Source organism: Microcaecilia unicolor, chromosome 4 (assembly GCF_901765095.1).
Source record: "Microcaecilia unicolor chromosome 4, aMicUni1.1, whole genome shotgun sequence".
Lineage (NCBI taxonomy): Eukaryota > Metazoa > Chordata > Amphibia > Gymnophiona > Siphonopidae > Microcaecilia > Microcaecilia unicolor.
Window position 1 is genome coordinate 315,995,227 of NC_044034.1, and position 22,715 is coordinate 316,017,941.

Below are 22,715 nucleotides of genomic sequence, written 5' to 3' on the forward strand. Positions count from 1 at the left end.
TTATGAGAAGCTGGGTGGGAGTTGGAGTCCCTGGGAAAGGGTCTCTGCTCCATGTGCTCCTTAGGCCTGAGGTTCACAGGGTCCATGTCTAGCAAATTCTCTGCAGCTTTGTCCTTCACCTCCCTCTTCTGCTACTTCCTGTATTTGTGGCCAGTCCTCAAGATCTCCATTTCTGTTAATCTCCACTAAGCTTGGACCATATGGCCAACCATCCCCAGCACTGAGGTTTACAATGTCCAGTATCGTGTGCCAGTAGCCCTGCCCTGGTCAGTAAATCCTGAGGCTGGGGCCCGTCGTAGCTTTAGAATTCCCTGAAGCTGCTGCTGAGGTCACAAAGGACCTGCTTGGGTGCCACCTGCCATCTGTGGTGGCAATTGCTTCTGGGGGCCTCACCAGTTACATAGGGTCATGCTCCTACTTGTGTGTGTTGGGGGGGGGGGTGCTGGACAAGGCCTGTTGCCTCTAGCTCCTATACTCCATCTTCACAGTCCATCTCCTATAGATCAGCAGTGGGAAGACGTTTCCCCACAATACCTTGCAGTTTAGAAACAGCAATGGTGAAATCCCTGTAGAACCACTGTATGAAGACAATTCTGCTACAGCATGCATAGAAGCCAACTTTTGAAAATGACTGGAAGTGCTGAACTCATGAACTGCATACAAATTCCCTTCTCCATCAAATAAGAATAAAAATACAATGCATGGCTGATTGTGAGTGTGAGTGACTAGCCCGTATCTAAATGTCAAGAGCAGAGCAGGTAATGTGGACTTGGGGTAGACTCGTGGACAAATCAAATAATAAGAAAATGCTCAAAGTCCTGCCAGTCTCCCCTTCTCCCTCTAGTGATGGGTCATGCTGGTTCTTGTGTAAGTCTCTACTATTCTTTTAGGAAGTGGAGGGTGCACTTCGGTAGAACACATCTCTTCCTGTCGTTGCTGTGAGTTATAATAAAGCAATATTATATATGTGGCCTCTGAAATTCTTCCAGTGTCATGGATATTCCATAGGGAAGACTGTGCCACCTATATTTCCCAAAGTCTTGAATGTAGTCAGTTTGTTGCTCTGTTCATCTAGGCCCACATGTCAGAACTCACTCTTATCATCCAGGGAGGAAAAAAAACCTTAGCGTTGTGTAAATCTGGGAGAATATCCTCCAGGATTGGCATAATGTAATGGTTTTGACGGAGAACCCAGTTGAGTTGTTCAGAGCTATACATATTTTGATCTCTCATTAGGTTTTCTGACCATCAGCAGTGCTGATATCTGCTCAGACGGCGCCTGCATCTTAACCAGAATACCTCTTGAAATTCTGCTTTAACTTTCTCCTTGACAGCAACTGGCAGATATCGTAAAAGCATCTGGACTGCTTGGACAATGGGGTCTACCCACTGCAGCTGCCCATCCTCAATGAACAGATCCAGAAATTGGTCATGTACCCGGGTGCTTGTCCACATGGTGTTTGTTTCAGCAACGCCGAAGGTGAACACATGGTTGATGTTAGAAACTTCAATCAATGACAGGCTTCAGCATGCAGAAATTAAATCTAGAAAAACTTCACAAAAGCCTCAGATCGCTCAGGTACATTCCACCCCTCTTATGTATAAAACACAAATACTTAACTGAAGACTGTCAAGAATCAAACTGCTGTCTAGGTCCAACAGTGGTCTTCATTTCACCAAACTGCTTCAGAGAGCAAGAAAATGCACTGCTCAAAAAATAAACAAAATATATGTATTTTAAATAATAAAGGCAAAACCCTTATACCCTTATAGCAACGACACAGTAATATTCAAAAGGTGCCATCAACTACCAGTTCCTGGCTGACAAAAATGGCAGCCTCCTACATATAGAATGCCTTCAATTCAAAACATCCAATTAACACTTTACATTTGTTTATTTGACCAGTGAGGAACACGTTTGACACAAGGTGAAGCATTGGTGATGTGAGATTGCAGAGATTGTTTGAAACATTATGCCGTTTGAGAGCTGGGATGAAACTGAGATAAGTGCTTGTGGTCTGAATATCAGCCCCAATATGTCTGCACCCACAGATAAATATGGGGTCTCTAGATTACTTGAGATGGCAACATATTTAGCAAAGTTTGTACCTGGATTCTCTGAAATACATTCACGAATTAGAGAAATGCTGAAGCAGGAAAATGAGCTCATTTGGCAACTTAAGAGACATGGCACAGCACTAGTGCTTATTGACGGGGGCCCCAGTGTTGGGATTTTATGTTGCCAGTGCTAACATTGTGATGCAATGAATGCTAGCCAACATGGTCTAGGAGCCTGCCTTTTGCAAAATGGAAAACCTCCGGCATATGCATCCCGAGCATTGACAGAAGTGGAGCAAAACTATGCCCAAACTGAGAAAGAGCTTCTAGCCATTGTTTATGTACTGGAGCATTTTCATACTTATATCTATGCTAAACATGTGACTGTTCAAAATGATCATAAGTCGCTGGTCTCCATCTTCAGGAAAAGAAAGGCTAAACAAGTTAGGACTCTTCAGTATGAAGAAGAGTTAACTGATATGATAGAAGTTTATAAAATCATGAGTGGGGTAGAACAAGTAAACAGGGAATGGCTCTTTATAGTGCTAGAACTAGGTATTGTGATGACCAGGGCAATGCTGCACAAAATACAATGGCTTTAGTCCCTGCTCCACCAAAGAGACCAGAGGTCGGCACCCAGGGCAACACTCCAGTCATCCGACCCTATTGCCAGACCTGGTTGTCATATGAGGACTAAGGGACACTCCATGAAACTACAGATTTAAAACAAATTTGAGAAAACTGTTTCATTAGATGCACAATTAAGCTAATCATTTGCTACTGTGGGAGGTGGATGAGACATTTAGCATAGCTAGGTTTAAGAGAGTTTGGGATACATTTCTGGGAGAAGTTATTAGTGAGCCAGAGAAAGCCACTGCTTATCCCTGGGAGTGAGCAATAAGGAAGGGATTTACTCTCGGGATCTGATAGGTATTTTCTCATGACCTGAACTGGCTACTGTCAGAGACAGGATGATGGTTTTGATGGACTTTGGTCTCATCAAGCATGGCACATGTTAAGTACCTGAAATCAAAGGGAAAGAAAGTCTTGATTTACAGAATTTTAATAAGCAGAAAAAATACAGGCACTGATCTCTTCCATATGTCAATTTACTAACTATTGAGTGAACTTAATTCATTAACTGTTATATAATAATAACTAGTATCTCCAATAACAGTACACAAACGTTTATTTTCATATATTGATTATTTATTCAATTCACCTGAATATATTATCTACTACTTATTGGTGTTGCATGCCTAATGCTATATCATTCATACTACCATTCACTCTATTTAATACTCATATCTAATCCCTTTGTAGTAGTGGGATAAGCAGCAAAGGGATTAGATATGAGTATTAAATAGAGTGAATGGTAGTATGAATGATATAGCATTAGGCATGCAACACCAATAAGTAGTAGATAATATATTCAGGTGAATTGAATAAATAATCAATATATGAAAATAAACATTTGTGTACTGTTATTGGAGATACTAGTTCCATATGTCATGGGAATGTTATAAATTCTTGCATTTAATGCATTTCAGAAAGTTGAAAAACATCCTATTAATTTCATTGTAGCCATCCATCAAGGAGCTTTCCAGAACATGATGCTGAATAGCAATGAAACACATTTTAATAAAACCCAAGGTTTATTAGTAAACTTTGTCATGTATATGAAATATTGCTTTTGGATAGTTCAGATAATATGATCTGTAGTAAGTAGTGTAACAGGGAAAGGAGGATAGGTGTCAAACTTCATGACTCTGTTTCTACATTTTATTTCACTGTTTAGTACAAGCTTAAATATGGGAGCTGCCTGAAATCCCTCACCTTTTTTTATTCTAAAGGAGGCCTTCTCATTTGTGGCAAGTATTTTTTCAACAGCAAATGAAATAGATGCCTTATTTCCATAATGAATATGTTTGAGATCTATTTGCATAGAGTTGAGGAAGTGTATGCAAATTGATATCATGAATATTCATTGAGGAAATCCTGAAAACCTGACTGGATTGTGACACTCGACATCCCTGCTCTATTGTGTCCCATCCCAAGCTAGTCTCTTCACCAACAGCAAATATTTATAACCATTATCGAAACGGCTGAGAGCAATACTTACGCAGACTGTTGTAGTTGCAATGTTTGTGGTTCTAACATTGTGATGTTTAACTTCTGGTTCAAAAAGATAATGGCAACCAAGGAAAGAACAGGTACTAATACGGAGAAGCCAATCAGCAGCCACATCTTCCATGCCTGTTCATAGTCACCACTTTTGAAGACAGTCACACCTGAAGGGTGAAATGTTTTAAACATTTTTTTAAAGAAATTGTCTTTCCATACAGTTTTAGTTATTGTATTTATTTATTAACTTGCCTTGAGCTCATATCTTTTCATTGGAGCTCAAGGCAAGTTACATTCAGGTACATTAAGTAGTTCACATCTCCAGAGGGCTTACAATCTAATTGCCTCATTTACTAACCAGCATTAATGCACATTAACACAAATTAATGCTAATAATACATCTGGTAAATAATTTTAAAACAAGTCGCCCAGGTTGGGAAGTCAAGTAGGCACATATTTTATAAAAGCACCTAGGCACAGGGGTATAGCCAGACCTTACGGTGGGAGGGGGCCAGAGCCTGAGGTTCGGGGCACATTTTGAGTGCTGCCCCGCCACCCCACCATGCCTCGCTTTGCCTCACCTCCCCCCGCCACCGCCTCCTGGCACTTCCCCCTCGCCTCACACCCCCCCTCGCCTCACACCTCCCCTCGCCTCGCAAATACCTTTGCTGGCCGGGGTACCCCCGCAAGCCAAAGCCTTCTTCAGCGCGTCTCCAGTGCAGCCGCATTCCTACCCTGCTCTTCTTGCTCCTCCTGTCCTGTGCACGCTGACGCTCCTTTACGTGAACCTGAGAAGGAGTGTCAGCGTGCTCAGGACAGGAGGAGCAAGAAGAGCTGGGCAGGAACGCGGCTGTGCCAGAGATGGGCATCGCTGAAGAAGGCTTTGGCTGGCGGAGGTTGGGGACCCCTGCCAGCCAAACCAGGGGCCCAGACATAATTTGCGGGGGCCCAGGCCCCCTGTAGCCATGCCCCTGCCTAGGCACCTATGAGCCTCTATAAAATGGTACTCAAAAGCAGCTGAAATCATGGCTAAAATGAAGCCACAAACATTTATGTAACTCAGAGACAAGTGTGAATGTTTGCACATTGCAGTTTGTGCAAAGGTGTGTAGTTTATAAAATACATGTGTGAATTGTGACTTCACCCACAATCTGCCAAAAATCTGCCCCTGAACATGCTTTTACCAATGTAACATTAAACTTACACATGTTCTTGTCACACACATACTTTTACAATGGGGTAATTCTAAAAGTGGCATTTAGGCCCAGATTCTATATATGGTGCTCTTAAATGCGTGCATGAATTTGGGCATGCGCCCAATTTGTGTTCACAAGACAGCAGATAAAAGTAGTAGAGGAGTAGCCCAGTGGATAGAGAACCAGTCTTCACATCCAGAGGTGGCTGGTTCGGGTTCCACTGCTGCTTCTTTTGATCTTGGGCAGGTCGCTTGGCCCTCCATTGCCTCAGGTACAAAATTAGATTGTCAGCCCTCCAGGGACAGAATAAATACCCAGTGTACCTGAATGTAACTCACCTTGAGCTATTACTGAAAAAGGTGTGAGCAAAATCGAAATAAATAATAATTGGTGTTAATAGGCCAAAATTTGGATTTACACATGCATCTTGCTAAGCACTATGCTATAAAGATGCCCGCATAAATCCTTTAGTGTGCAACTGAAAATGGGGTGTGGCTATAGGAGGGGCATGGGCAGATTGGAGGCGTTCATTAGAGACGGGCGCAGTATTATGGCATTTGGGATTCTGCGCCTAAGTTAAGTACATTAGAATAGCCATACTGGGTCAGACCAATGGTCCATCTAGCTCAGTATGTTGCTTTTATCAGTAGCCAGTCCAGGTCACAATTACCTGGCAGAAACTCAATTAGTAGCAACATTCTATGCTACCAATCCCCGGGCAAGCAGTGGCTTTCCCTATGTCCATCTCATATTTACTTTTAGCTGGTCAAGTTGTGGCTAAAAGAAGAAATTAGGGTTTACTACAAATGTTCTTTTCTTGAGTTCCTCCAGTCCTGTCAAGATATGTAAGTTTACCTTCTCCTGCCAGAAAATAGAGACTAAGACCTACTAGCTTGGTGACATTACCCTGCAAGAGTCCTGTAAAATCCACAGCAATCCAGTATTTTTTGTAATAAAACAGAGTGAAAACTCATCCATCAACAATTACAATAAGAACAAGAAATCTTAGAAACCAGAGTAACCTCTGCTCGCCCTTTTCTACATACTATTATCTCTCTGCTATCACAAAGATCTTCAGGACACAAACCAAAATCATTAGGGATTCAGGGAAAGAAAATTAGCAGGTAAGCTCTAATTTCTCCTTCATCATTGTCTCTATAGTACAGTCCAGGTGCATGGGACATACCGAAGCAGTACCTCCATAACAGAAAATGTCAGCGAGAGGGCATGCCAAGATGAGAGCATATACCTCACAAATAACCTTGAGAACCCAGTGATCCGAAGAGATATAGACCAATTATGGGTGCACCTATGTATAGGGACCCAAAGGGCCCTATATGGCACCTATTCTGTAGAAAAGTATATGCTTACTTTCCTTTATAGAATACTACATATATATGTGCCTATATTTTAGACGTGACCACCTACTCCAGACATACAGCTCACGCCTAAATGCTGGAGATATGTGCATAAATTATAGTATTTCATAAGTTGCACAATTAGTGTGACTTTCACCTGTACTCCACTCAGACTCCTTATATGTAACATATGCGCTATGTAAGATATGTGCATATTTATAGAATAGCACATAGGCAGTTTTTTGGCATTTACATGCATAAATGTCAAATACATATACTAACAAAGGGTAGGTCCTAATAAGGTGCTTGAGTAAGGACTGCTTCAGACAAAACCTTAATTTCACTAGTATTTTTTACTGTCAATGTTTGAAGAGAGGTGTGCAAATCAAAAGTTAAGTCCCAGAGTGACTCCATTGTCACTACGGCTGGTTTTTTTAAAGCCCCAAAAGAAATACCAGGAGTGGGAGCATTTACAGTCTGTTTGAGAGTACTTACTATCTGTTGAGGCAAAACTTGTAGTGAAATATCCGTTTCAAACAAGTTGGTCCCATTCTCCCTTAGTGTGGGCAGGTTCCCTCCCTGCTCAGTTGGTATCTTATCATTCGGAGTGCCAATGGCAGGACATGCTTCCACAACGTTCCTTCCCGGCTGTGGGGGAGCCGCACGCAGGACGGAGCTTAGGGAAACCCCATCTTCACTGCTGGCCGACACCGAAGCGCCAGCTCCGATAGAAGGAGAAGAAGATTGCACGGGTCCATACGTAAGCCCAAATCTCTCAAGGGTTGTCTGTTTTGGAAGGTGGGTCCCGGTGGGGGTCGAGGGAACTTCCCGCACCTTCCCTCTACTTTTCCCCATCGTCAGGGGAATAAAAGTCGTTCCTTGCAGCGCAAGAGAGTAGTTAAGTGCGTCTGTTGCGTTAAAGCACTACTGCACCATCTTGGATCCGAGTCTGGGCAAAGTAAACCAAGGCAGGACCACAGGCAAGGCTGCAGCAAGGACAGACAGGACTAGGCAGGACAAGGCAAGAACTGGAAAAGGCAAGACAGGACTAGACACGACAGGACTAGCTGGGTCCAGGATAGGGCAAAATTGGGAGGCAGGGCAGGAGCATGGCAGGAGCTCTGAGACAAGGGAGGGCTGGAACTTGGCAGGAGCTCTGAGACTAGGCAGGGCTGGAGCTTGGCAGGAACTCAGAGACAAGGCAGGGCTGGAGCTTGGCAGGAACTCGGGGACAAGGCAGGGCTGGAGCATGAACTTGGAGACAAGGCAGGGCAAGGCTGGGTCTAAGGCTAGGCAAGGTCCAAGGCAAGGCTGGAACAGGAACAAGACAGGAACTGGAACATAGCAAGAACATAAGGCCCAAGCAGACCCGTTGCAAAGGAACTGGAAGAGGGCAGGCACTGACCTCAAATACCACCAAGGCTAGAAATGTGTCTTTGCAGGCGACCTTGGAACTGCAGTGTGCTGTCCCTTTAAAGGTGGATCTTCAGCGTGTGCGTGGTGTGCCCTAGAGGGGCTGACGTCACATGAAGCCGACACTCTGGAGTAGGCTACCTCCCAGTAATGCGCCAAAATGCAGCGCGGGACCAACCCTGATGCCCCCATGGCACCGAGAGGTGAGTCGGGGAGCAAGTCACGGCGGGAGCTGTGACATCTGCTTAGGGAGACCGGCAATTCGCAGAATAAACGGAGGGGGACTTGAGTTAGAGATCCAAAAAAGTTTCACATTTTGCAGTATTTAAGAAAAGACTATCAACTTCCAACTATTTTTTGATCTTTATAGATCTAGTTTTGGGGATCTGTTGAGTATTTGTTACCCAAACTGGCCTCTATCATGAGACATGATGCTGATCTCAATGGGCCTTGGTCTAACTTGGCATGGCTTTTCTTATATTCTTGTGTTCTTAAAATAAAAGTAGGTTGTATATTTATGAGGGTCCCTGTTATAGAATTGTAGGTCTTTACTCATCATTTGGGTCCTACTCTTTATCCTTGCATCTCCCTGGACTTTGTGGGACCTCTAGTCCTTCACCTATAGAGAAGCCTGATAATGCATGAAAGAGGATTTCAAGTACAGTAAGTGTTTAAGATAATAATATGGCACTTAGCTACAAGGTCTCAGTATTGCCATAAGTCAGCAATTACAAATGAACGGATATCAATGAGTGGCTACTCTGACTTTCTGAGAAGCCTTTTGATTGCTGCCACTTCCTTTTATATTTTGTGCCTTTTAAGAATCTTGATAGAACATGAAGTTATTAGGAAGCATCATTCTTCAATTTCACTATACTTCACTACATTCCCTCCCAGTATTTTCATATTCTCCACTGATATCTCCAGAAAAGTCTCATTTGTTTCATTGGTGGTGACCAGCAAGTCAAATAGTTTCTGCCTTCTGTAATTGTTTTCAGATGCTACTATTCATTTCCAATGGAAAATAACAAGTGAAGTGTGTCGAGTCAATGCTGGTTTATTACTAACCAGAGAGATCGGTCATCTGCCCACTATCAGTGCTGCCTCCTGGTCCTCTTTCTCTACAATCTGGAGGAGCCCAACCATCTATACAGTGGCAGTTCCCAGCATTATTGCAAACCTGTAACACAGAAGAAAAACATGAAATTTAAAGCACAAAAAGGTGGCAATTCTATAAATTGGCGTCATAAACTAGGCACCACAAAAAAGCTGCACTTAGCACAAGTTTTATAATGGCGCATAGGTGCGCCTAAGTTATTATAGAGTACAGGCATAAGGCAGCACTGGCACATCAAAATATAAGCATGGCCACCTATGTCAACTCAATGGCAGACGTAAGTACACCATGCATGCACGCACCTTATATTATTCTATATTACATGCATCTCTAGATGAAACACCCATGATGCATCCATGTTCCACCCATGTTAATGCCCACCATGCAGTTGTGCACCTGACTGCCAATTATTGGTGGCAATCATGCGTATAAGTGCTATTATTCTATAAATACATGCGCATTATTGGTGCTTCATGTTCGGCGCACCTTATAGAGCTACCCTTCAAATATGTTTACTTGTCATGGGGGATCAGGTTTTATTAATGGTATCATGAGATCCTGAGACCTGCAGAGAAATTTGTCAAATGTTTGCTATAGATGATAATGGGAGAATTTTTTTCCTTTTTGTCCTGGCAATCTCCTTCTGCTCCTTTGGCTTCCAGCTCAGTCAGAATCAGATCTGGCATCAGACACCACGACCCTTCATTTGCAACTACAGAAGAAATTTCCCTCACATCACCACCTATTTTATATCCTCTCCTAACTTACTTTAGCTCAGCCATTGTACTAACACTCCTCTGCCAAGGGCCAAACATCAGGACTCTTTCTAGAGCACAGCAATCATGGGTCTTAATCATAACCACTGAGTCTCACCATTGTATGATGTAAGACTCCTTCCTCCCCAGAGCTGTGAATGTCATTTCCCTAACTCTGGTTCACCCAGGAAGCAGAAGATCTAAGCTGGAAATAGAAGCCAGTCCCTTCTGTGTGCAGTACTGCCACTGAGTAACCAAAGCAGCCACTGGGTAAATTCCCCGCCCACCCCCCCCCAAAAAAAAAAAAAAAAAAAAAAAAATTAAATTTTTTGTGGTGTGTAGTTCCATTCAAAAAAGTTGATATTTTCTGAAATTTTTTCCACAAAGACAAAATTCATTCCAGTGGCAAAAAGGCTGTAACCATCATTTAAAAGTATCAATGACATATCAATATGAAAAGCATTGTTTCTCACCTGTAACAGATGTTTACCGTAAACAGCAGACATACATACATTCCGGACCTGGTGCTTACAAATGGAGAGAATGTTTCTTATGTCACGGTAGGAGACCATTTGGCATCTAGTGATCACTGAATGGCGTGGTTCAATATTAAGACAGAGGAGAGAGCTTATTCAAGATTGAAGGTCCTGGATTTCAAAATAACTAACTTTGCCGAGATGGGAGAATTTCTCAAGGAAGAGTTAGCAGGATGGAAACAGCTGAAGGAAGTAAAACAGCAGTGGACAAGATTGAAAGGAGCTATTTTAAAGGCAACTAACATTTATGTTAATAAATTACATAAAGGAAAGAGGAAAAGAAGGCCACTCTGGTTCTCGAATGTAGTAGCTGAAAAGGTAAGGGAAAGGAGGTTAGCCTTCATATGATACAAGATGACTCAGAAAGAAGAAGACAGGCAAGAATATCTGGATAACCTAAGAGAAGCTGGAAAAGCTGTCAGGAAAGCGAAGAGGCAAATGGAAGAAAAGATAGCTAACACGGTAAAATTGGGGGACAAGATGTTTTTCAGATATGTAAGCGACAGGAGGAAGTGCCAAAATAGCATTGTGAGGCTCAAAGCAGAAGGGGAGAAATACGTGGAAGCTCTTAAGGATAAAGCTGAACTGCTTAACAATTATTTCTGTTCTGTGTTCACGGATGAAAGGCCAGGGGTAGGACCACAGAAAACAAATGCAAAAGGGGATGGATGTATGATAGATCAACAGTGTTCTTGAGGAGCTAGCTAAACTAAAAGTAGACAAAGCATGGGGCCTGATGAGATACATCCGAGGGTGCTCAAGGAACTCGGAGTTCAGCAAGGCCTTTGACACGGTTCTGCACAGGCGACTCATAAATAAACTGAGTTCCCTTAGTATGGGACCTAGAGTAATTGACTGGGTTAAAAATTGGTTGAACAGAAGGAGACAAAGGGTGGTGGTAAATGGAGCTTGCTCTGAAGATAAAGATGTTATCAGTGGAATACCACAGGGATCGGTCCTAGGACCAGCTCTTTTTAACATCTTTGTGAGTGATATTGCAGAAGGGCTGTCCGGCAAGGTTTGTCACTTTGCAGATGATATCAAACTCTTCAACAGGGTGGACACCCCGGAGGGTGTGGATGACATGAGGAAGGACATAGTGAAGCTTGAAGAATGATCCAATATTTGGCAACTAAGATTTAATGCTAAAAATTGCAGGATCATGCACTTGGGTCACAAGAATCTGAGGGAACAGTACAATATAGGGGGTGAGGTGCTTCTGGGTACAAAGGAAGAAAGGGTCTTGGGGGTTATTGTGTCTGATGACCTTAAAGTAGCCAAACAGGTAGAAAAAGCCATGGTCAAAGCCAAAAGGATGCTTGGGTGCATGAAGAGAGGTATGACCATCAGGAAGAAAGAGGTGATGGTGCCCTTGTATAAGTCTCTGGTGAGGCCCCATTTAGAGTACTGTGTGCAATTCTGGAGACCGCACCTACGGAAAGATATAAACACCATGGAGTAAGCGGTCTTAGACATAAAACGTATAAGGCCAGGCTTATGAACCTCAACATGTATATGCTGGAAGACAGGAGGGAAAGAGAAGATATGATAGAAACATTTAAATATGTCGTGGGCATTAATGTACAGGAAGAGAGCCTTTTTCAAATGAAGGAAAACTCTGGAATGAGGGGGCATACCATGAAGTTAAGAGGAAATAGGCTTAGGAGGAATCTAAGAAAGTATTCATTTATGGAAAGGGTGGTGGAAGTGTGGAATGGCCTCCCAGTGGAGGTTGTGGAGACGAGGACTGTGTCAGAGTTTAAGAAAGCATGGGACAAGAATGTGGGATCCCTTAGGAAAAGTACCAGAGTTGATGCCATCTGCACAGTGTTGTTCAGGGAATGACTGCATTTCAAAGGGGAAGGAAGAAGACAATGCACTGGATCTATTCTACACTGTCATGAGAAAAACTCTTATGCTGAGACTGTCTACTCATGACCTGCACTGGCCTTTCTGGGTTCAGTAGGCATTGTGATGAATGTGCTGGCAAAGAGAGACAATTTCGGGAATAACATGTATAGAATGTTTATACGTTTGGGAAGCTGCCAGGTGCCCTTGACCTGGATTGGCCGCTGTCAGGGACAGGATGCTGGGCTTGATGGGCCTTTGGTCTTTTCCCAGTATGGCATTACTTATGTAGTCAGTAATTACTGACTGGGCAGAGTCTATCTGATGGTGCAGTTAGCATAGGAGATGACTGCTGTGCAGGCCTGCACTTAAGAAAAACACCTTGAAATATGTCTGTGCTTTTCAAGCACTTTGGAAGGAATTTTAGATGATGATGCTTGTGCCAATTTTTGGAAAACAGTTGTGCTTTGAGCCTGGAAATCTGCATAAGGCCTGGTGCTGCTCCTTTGCTCAATGTGCAGGGAGGAGGAGGAGGCAACTTCTCTCAAGGAAGACTTGATAGAGCATCAGTGTTAGCTATTGCTGTGCAGGTGATGTCCTCCTCCTCTCCTTCATCTGGTCAAGCAGGAATCATCTTTTCCACCTCACAGTGATTGCAAAGTCAGTTTAGGGAGCCCTTTCAGGCTTTTGGAGACATTCTTCCACAATTTTTGAAATCAGTATGATTATGACTTGAGCTCAGAAAATACTCACATTGCAGACAATGGCAGAACTCTGACTTCACCAGGGACATTTTGACCAAGGAATGAAAATAAAAAATTAACAAAATCTATTAAAAAAATTTTTTTTTAGGAAGAAGAAAATTATGAAAATCACCAGACAAACAGAAATTTAAAAACCTCTTGATACAGGAGTTGTTTTCAGATCCATTTGGCTGAGTGGAAAAAGCAAAACTGAAGGATTAAAGAGACTGCTGCATGGGAAGAGCCAGGCATGCTCAGAACCTCACACTATTTCTAAGATCTGTGAGAACAGTTCTGTCCTGGCTCCACTGGACGACATCACTCACTTGTATACCTGCCTCAATTCTGTTTGTTGACAGAAAATGTCATATGAAACAATTTTTTTAAAATATGCATGCTCATACTACAGAACTATAATTGTAACTAATTTAATAAATACACCAAAGAAAACAGAATAGATAAAGCAAACAGCAAAAAAAAAAAAAAAAAACTAGAAATTGGAATTAATTATTCTATCATGTCTATATTTGAGAAAACTGCCTTCATTAGAAGAAAACTCCCACCACAATGGTAAAGGGTTTGCTGAAGGGGGAGGGGATAATGAGTAGGCAACATGATTCGACACTGTGGAAGATGGTGGTAGAAAAAACACAGAGATTCACTGCTTTGGGTGAATCTCTTCATAAAGGAAATACATAGATAAATAAATAAATAAATGTATGTATGGTAGAGACAGGATATTGGGTAAGGCGAACTTTCTGATGTAAGTCAGACTGGCAGCATCCCAATATATATGGCAGCATCCCAATATATAAACATTTAAAGGGTCTTTTACTAAGCTGCGGTAGCATATTTAGCTCACGGTAAAAATCAGCAGGCGGCAAACGATGAGACTCCCATTATATTCCTATGGGTGTCTTGGCATTTAGCACCAAATGATATCTACTGTGAGCTAAAAACACTACCGCAGCTTAGTAAAAGACCCGCTTAGGTTCTACTTCAAAGATCAAATGAAATATTACCATTACCAAAGCAGAACATACAAGGTTTTAATTACTCACACCACGTGCATTACACTTTTTGTTTTGGTCACAGTCCTCTTCATTTTTAAACAGCTGAGGAGTTTCTACACACTTTTGATTTACGCAAACCTATAATATAAAAATGCAGTTTATTTCAGTTAGCAGGCACAGAAGAAAATAAGGCAGCGAGTCTATAAAATGGAGCCTCATTTTAGGTGCCACAAAGCGTCATGCTTAGTGCCAATTCTATAACAGCGTAAGGGTATGCCTTAACCATTATAGAGTATTAGCGCAAAGCCACACTGGCACGCCTACTTATGACAGGACAATGGTTGGTATAAGTGGGTGCAACTAAGTGCGCTATGCAATGCACGCAACTGATAGTATTCTATAAGTTGTGCACGTCACTTGGCCGCATGTGTATGTCCTCCTGACAGTTTTGTGCTAAGCAATTTAGGCACGCTGAGCTAGATTCTATAGAATACGCTTTGATTTCCGCTCAGAAATCAAAGCGTATTCTATAAAACATGCTTTAAATTAGGCGTATGTTATAGAATACGTAGAGGGCAGCTCCACACAACTAAATTTAGTCATGGTCAATTATGCCAACTAAAACCTAGTGTAAATCCCGACACCTACATTTGGCACGGAGCAGGTGTATTCTATAACAACACTCATAGATTTTAGAAATGTTCAAGACCTGCCCATTCCACTCCCATAACCAAGCCCACTTTTAACTTGGTTTAACTTAGGTCCCTGTTTACAAAGGCACACTAGCGTTCTTAGCGTGTGCTAAAAATAATCATGCGCCAACCGTGTAGATGCCCATAATATTCCTATTAATTTGAAGTGACCTCACAGTCTTGATGTGGGGACCATTTAGCAATATACCGAACTCTTGTCCCAAACATCCAACTTTATACAACACAGTTCAATCACACTTCATCATTATACTCTATTTTTTTCAACGGGGATCATCAGATTATTTCGCCAGCCTTTCCCATTTGGGCACAGCGTCCCATCCACTATGGTGCTGTGTACATCTTCATAGATCTACCCGATTATTTTTTTAAAGATTATTATATCTATATATATATTTTCACACACTATCATGCTCTCAGAAATCTCAATTTTCAGTTTCCGTTTCAGTTTTAAAGTACAATAACTGAGTACTTAACTTAGGCAGCAACTCTGCAAACCGGTCAAACCTCTGGCATGTACACGGTTGGCGCATGATAACTTTTAGCGCATGCTAAAAATGCTAGCACACCTTTGTAGACGGCCCTTAGAATTTATGCACGCCACGTTATAGAACATGCTTAGCGAGTAGTGCACATAAATTCTAATTAATGCCAATTAGTGCTAATTGCTTGTTAACATCCAATTAGCGCTGATTAGCTTGCTAACTGAATAAGTTATGCACATTGTTATGAAATATGCTTCGATTTCCATGTGGAAATCCAGGCCCAATATATAGAATCCTGGGGCTATAGAATAGCATCTAGCACTTACACATGTAACTGCCAATTACTGGTGCCAATCATGTGCATAAGCGCTACTATTCTATAAATTAGGTGCACTACTGGCGTCTAAACGGATAAAATATTTCCCCAGAAAAATATTTCGTAACCTAGTTCAATCACTGGTATTAAGCCACCTAGACTACTGTAATGGAATATACGCAGGATGCAAAGAACAACTTCTAGAGAAATTCCAAACCGCCCAGAATACAGCAGCCAGATTAATCTATGGAAAATCAAAATTCGAGAGTTCTAGACCACTTTGTGAGAAACTACACTAGCTTCCAGTAAAGGAACGAATTACTTTTAAAATTTGCACCCTGGTCCATAAAATTCTTTATGGTAAAGCCCCAGGTTACATGGATACCCTTATCAATCTGCCATCTAGGAATTCTTGCAGATCATCCCGTTCATATTTAAACCTCCATCATCCTACCTGTAATGGTCTCAAATATAAATTCACTTACGCTTCCCACCTTTTCCTTTATTAGCACTCAACTATGGAATGCATTACCTAAATCTGTGAAAACTATTCATGATCATATGAACTTCAGAAAATCTCTTAAAACCAGCTTATTTGGAAAGGCTTACCCTAATGGACCCATCTTAAATCCATAATTCCTGGAATATAACTAATTTATGTACCTGATGGACTCTATTACCCTTCCCCTCTTTTCCCTCGTCCCTTGTAATTACAATCCTTCCTATTCACCTTATTATAGTTTGTTTACCGGATTAGCGATTGCTTTTACGGACTGATGTTAGCCAAATTGAGCCTGCCAACGGGTGGGAAAATGTGGGGTATAAATGTTATAAATAAATAAATAAATTTAGATGCCAGCTTCTAGAATTGCCTTTTAAATATCTGAAATTTTAGTCAGACCTTTTTCTATCAATTGTAACAATTCAGTCAATTCAGCACATCAAGCATATTTGCTTAAAAAGTAACATTAGGATTACATGGATGTAAGTGCAAATGGAGTTCAGGTTTATCCAAACAAAATGCATAACTCAAGTGGTAAAGGTTTATTTACTTATTTAATGTACATGTATTATCTGCCAGTTCAACGTCCTCAGATGATTTCAGTAAAACATACACACACAAAATGGTATATAGCATACACAAAGGCAATCAAAATGATAACATCAGAGAAAAGATATATTTTTAAAAAGCTGCCAATTAACTCTCCAGTACCCTTAAGGGATACCAAGAAACCCTCAAAATGCTTCTAATGTAGCACTCACCAATCTTTTTGCAGCTACTGCCCCAATTCACATAGCATCAGTAAGCACATGACCCCCTAGCTAGTGCAGGACAATGACTTCCTATAGAGCACCTGCCCAGGTCACAAACCCAACTGCGGGTTTCACAATCCCATTTCAGGTCACAACCCACAGTTTGGGAAGCTGTGCTCTAATGGAACCTGCTAAAAGAGAAGGCTTTTTCAAAAACAAAAAAAACTTACTTTTTTTCTGAAATTCAACATGTCTGATAGCTTATGAATCTCAGCTGGACCAGATAATCATAAAAACAGGAAGTTCCCCTATGACAATCCAAGGAAGACACATGAGGAGTAGAGGATGACACATGGCCTTCAGGCAGTGAAAACACCTTTATTGTAGCACCAACAGTGGACACTCGACACGGGTCCGTGTTTCAGTGGGCATACCGCCTGCTTCAGGGGTCATGTACAACACTCTATGGATACTGTTATGTATTGTACTTGGTGCTACGCTCTGTATAACCAGCAAGAGGATCTGTCTGTAAAAAACACAATCAAAATGAGGAGAATAGCCACTGTAAACAATATAAAATGCTGAGTAGTCAATAGCTTTTTAAAATTGTCAACACATAGCAACAAGCGGTACTGAGCCTCAACAACAGAGTAGCAACAAAGTCTATATATTTGATTGTGCTTTTTACAGGTGCTGGTTTACAGAGCATCGCACCAAGTACCAGGGGCGTAGCCAGACCTCGGCGGGAGGGTGGTCCAGAGCCCGAGGTGGGGGGGCAAATTTTAGGCCGCCTCCCCCGCCACTTTTGACCCCCCCCCGCCGCCAACCCTCCCCTGCCACTTTCGACCCCTCCCTCCCACCGCCGCTGCCAGGTACCTTTGCTGGTGGAGGTCCCCAACCCACGCCAGCCGAAGTCTTCTTCAGCGCTGGTATCTGGTGCATTCGCTGATCTGTTTCTGTGAGTCCTGACTCTTGATGTCCTGCATGCATGTCCTGCACGTTACGTGCACGCAGGACGTCAGGACTCACAGAAACAGATCAGTGAACGCGCTGGAGACCGGCGCTGAAGACAACTTAGGCTGGTGGGGATTGGGGACCCCCGCCAACAAAGGTACCTGGCAGCAGCGGGGGGGGGGGGGGGGGGGGGGGATGTTGGCAGTGGCGGGAGGGGGGGACGGCGGCAGGGGGGTGTCGAAAGTAGAGGGGCCAGGGCTAAATCTGTGGGGCCCCATGCCTCCACCTAGCTATGCCCCTGCCAAGTACAATATATGACAGTATCCACAGAGTGTTTGTACGTGACCCCTGAAGCAGGCGATATGCCAGCTGAAACACGGACCCATGTTGGGTCTCCACTGTTGGTGCTACAATAAAGGTGTTTTATCCATAACTCTCTGCCTGAAGGTCGTGTGTCATCCTCTACTCCTCCGGTGTCTTCCAGTTAATGATAAAGCATGGCTGTGAGTTCCAATTTTGTCAATTCCAGAGAGAGGACTTGCAAACAACCCTGATCCTGTGACCTTAACAATCTCACAGTAGCTGGAAGACACATTAGCTGCAAGGGGATATCAAGAATAAGTGCTTTAAAGAATTTGGCATTCCATATGACCAGTAACCAATGAAGTGCAATCAGATTGGAAAGGAAACAAATATTAGAAGGATAAAATCTTCCCAGACACTCAGAAGTAATTAAAAGATCCTCAATCACAATGGGAAGATGCAGAAAACAAGTGCAAACAAGGTGGATTTCTGCATGAAACTTTGCATTTTGGCTTTCAGCAGTACAGATAGGAGAAGACAACATGGGAACTGGTACGACTTTCTGCCTAGTGTCAGGTCCTTAAATTTCCAGCTAATTGGAAGCAAGAGGAGGGAAGGAAATTGTACCAATTGCGCCTAAATCTACGTGTCAGTATTTATGCCAAGTAAAACGTGGCCTAAATGGATGCGACCAAATTTGGTCATGTGGAGAGGCACTTGGCCTATTCTATATTCCGCATGTAAATTTCAGCCCATTCAATAAAATTTATGCGTACTTTAGAGAATACGCCTATGCATATTTTTTTTTACTGTGTGGATTTTTCAGGTGCCGTATATAGAATTTGTCTCTATGTAAGTTAAGCCCACTGTTACAGAATAGCGCTTAGGCACCATGCTGGCACTTTCATGGATAATTGTACACTTACGTGCGTAGTACTAGTATTTTATACAACTACATGCATAAGGGATGCATAAATGTAGACCCCTAGACTATAGAACTGCCCTTTATAACTTCTCCCTGCCCAAAACATGGCCACAATACACTTTCTTGGAAACTGTGTATGCTCTGATCTGCATGTGTAAACAGTGGCTTTCTAAAATTTTGATTTATTTGTTGCTCATTTACACATGATAAAACATTATGGTGTAATTTTATATAGGATTTTTGAATGCATAAGGGCTTTTATAAAGTTACCCCAGAATATATTCACATTAAAGTATGCACAGTAACAAGACAGAAGGTATTACATGACCCAACCATAGGCATGTAGGGGGCACAGTTTGGTCAAAATATGAGTACATGTGTAGGTTATAAAATATGTTTCTACCATGTATTTCAGCCACATAAATTTACATCTGTTTATGAGCAAGTATAAATGTACATGGTTTTACTTCATCCGTGATTGCTCAGATTTTGTGAGGCTATTTTATAACTACTACTACTACTTAACATTTCTAAAGCGCTACTAGGGTTACGCAGCGCTGTACACATGGAGGAACATTTTCAATATGACGTCCAAGTCCAACTGTAGACATTTTGGTGAAAACATCTAAAACTGTCATTCTGGACATAGCAATTTTTCAAACCAGAAAAATGCCTGTTTCTTTTTATTTGAAAATCTCTAATTTCCAGATGTGTTTGTGCTAAGTATTTTTTTTAGGTACCATTTAAAAAAAAAGTCGTAGAAAAAACGCACCAAAAGAAGCCATAGGGATGGATGTGTGGCACCATTCCTATTAAACTGGCCACACAAACATCCCAGCAGAGCAGAGGGCCAGCCTACTGGTACAAATTCCATCTTAACACTCTTATTTTGTATTGTGAGCACCCCAGGAACAAACACCTCTTTCTGCTTGGAAAGCATGTTTTACATGTGGAAAAGGGCTCATAAAATTCCATGGCTGAAAATGTGTGTATAGGTACTTATTTATAACAGTCAAAACAGTCACACAGGCGCTCAAAAGGTTCTCCAGAACCCACTGCAAACTGGATACCTGCCCCAGCTACCTTCTAAAATCAGCCCCGACCGCTTCAAAACAGACCTTACATCCCACCTAAGCTACATGTTCCAACAGGGTCTATTCCCTGAGGAATATGGCAACATCCTACTCACCCCAATCCCAAAAGATACCAAGAAAAAAACAACCGGAACTTGCCAACTACCGCCCAGTTGCATCTATCCCACTAGCAGTCAAACTGAAGGAGAGCATGGTGACCAAACAGATTACTGATTACATGGACAGGTTCTCATTACTACATGAATCACAATCGAGATTTCGCCCCCTCCATAGTACCGAAACTGTGTTAGTCACGCTCCTGGCCAAATTCAAGCAGGAAATAGCCATAGGCAAAAGCATCCTTCTCCTCCAATTCGATATGTTGAGCGCATTCGACACGGTAAACCACAACATACTACTAAGACTCTTAGAGGCATATTTTCAAAGCACTTTGGGAGGCTAAGTTCCATACGTTTCTATGGAACTTTGGGAGGCTAAGTGCTTTGAAAATGAGCCCGATAGACTACTTCAGGATTGGTGGAAATATACTTAGCTGGATCAAGGGTTTTCTAACCACCAGAACATACCAAGTGAAATCAAACTTAAACATATCACCACCTTGGAAAGCAGACTGTGGAGTACCTCAAGGATCACCACTATCACCAACACTTTTCAACATAATGATGATCCCACTGGCGAAGTACGATGTCACAATATACATTCCCTTCAGACATGATCTAACAGAAATCACCAATGAAATCAAACTCGGTTTGAACACCATGGACTCATGGGCCAACTCTTTTCAACTGAAACTGAACACTGAAAAAAAACACTCTGCCTCATCCTCTCATCTCACCACAACACGTACAAACCCACAACCTTAATCACCCCAGACCACATCCTCCCTATCTCAGACAATCTGAAAATACTCGGCGTTACAATCGACCGCAACCTCACATTCGAGAGCCAAGTGAACTCTACAACAAAGAAAATGTTCCATTCAATGCGGAAACTTAAATGCATAAAGCTTTTCTTCCCAAGGGAAATATTTCACAACCTTGTACAATCAATGGTACTAAGCCATGCAGACTACTGCAACGGAATCTATGCGGGATGCAAAGAACAACTCACAAAGAAACTCCAGACCATGCAAAACACAGCAGCCAGGCTGATATTTGGTAAATCGCGATTTGATAGCGCCAAACCCCTCCGAGAAAAACTGCACTGGCTTCCAATCAAAGAACGTATCACCTTCAAAATCTGCACCCTGGCCCACAAAATTAGCTACGGACAAGTCCCAGGATACATGACAAACCTCATAGACCTACCAATCAGAAACATAACCAGATCATCTCGAACATATCTAAACCTTCACTATCCAAACTGCAAAGGACTCAAATACAAAGCAACCTACGCATCCAGCTTCTCCTACATAAGCACACAACTATGGAACGTACTGCCAAAAGCTGTGAAAATGACCTACGACCACCTAAACTTCAGGAAATCACTAAAAACCTACCTGTTCAAAAAGGCATACCCCACCAACCCAACATAAATATCTACACTCTGCAACACAGCAAAACCAAAGCTCGTAATGGACACTATATAACCTTTCCTCTCCTCAACCCCCACTATACTTGAAACACATGTACCTTTATTCGACCATAATATCACCTTGTATTTGTTTCTCTGCCGGACTTGGCGAATGCCTTTACGGTGCTATGTAAGCCACAGAGCCTGCAAATAGGTGGGAAAATGTGGGATACAAATGTAACAAATGAATAGTAATAATAACAGGATAAAAAAGAACACCTGGCCTCAGGTGATAATGGAGACAAAGCTTATTGAAAAGCCAGAAACCCGACACCTCCCATGTTTCAGCAAATTTCTCTGGCACTTTTGCTTTTGAAAGATTTGTGACCTCATTTCTGTTAGCAGACCAAGGAGACTCAGATAGAGTCCCTGAGGTACACATTATTTTCCGAAACACGTGTTGTGTCAGGTTCCTTGCTTTTCAATAAACTTTGCCTTCTTTATCAATTGTGGCCAACTGCACCTTTTCCTCCTGTTTGATATACTTTTGTGCTGGTACTCCCCCCTGCTTCACTGCCATGTATTTCTATGTGCACTGTACGTAGATGTTTCTGGAGGTATAGTTTGGGATGAGCTAGGGCAGAATTTCAATGTATTCATGCATTTTCTAAAATACACATGCACATGAATTAAATACACACACATTTACAACTTCTTGAGAGCATAAAATAGGCATCTTTTTAGATTTTTCACATGTATATTATTATGAAATTATCCTTCACATGTATATTGAAAATAGAGATGGTGTGTTACCTTTGCAAGGTCACACGCTATGCCATCTTCTACCAAAAATGGATCCTTTACATCTGCATCCAGCTTCTTGTCTACGGACATACATCTCATATCGTTCAATTTAGAATATATAACATCACCTCCTAGATTAACTAAAGGAGTAAGTGATGCATATTCACATATTAGCTTCCCACAGAAAATATCACTGC

The 22,715-nt window shown here is 42.0% G+C and overlaps 1 protein-coding gene across 1 annotated transcript in view; it reads right to left on the reverse strand.

The window, feature by feature from the left end:
* Positions 1 to 22,715, reverse strand: part of LOC115469333 (disintegrin and metalloproteinase domain-containing protein 9-like) — a 114,555-nt gene that overhangs the window by 18,149 nt on the left and 73,691 nt on the right. Inside the window, exons 17-20 of the mRNA XM_030201856.1 lie at positions 22,528 to 22,711; positions 14,210 to 14,299; positions 9,218 to 9,329; positions 4,181 to 4,349 (exon numbers count right to left, since the gene is read on the reverse strand). Coding sequence (XP_030057716.1) covers positions 4,181 to 4,349; positions 9,218 to 9,329; positions 14,210 to 14,299; positions 22,528 to 22,711 — 555 coding nt within the window. The remainder of the gene's footprint in view (positions 1 to 4,180; positions 4,350 to 9,217; positions 9,330 to 14,209; positions 14,300 to 22,527; positions 22,712 to 22,715) is intronic.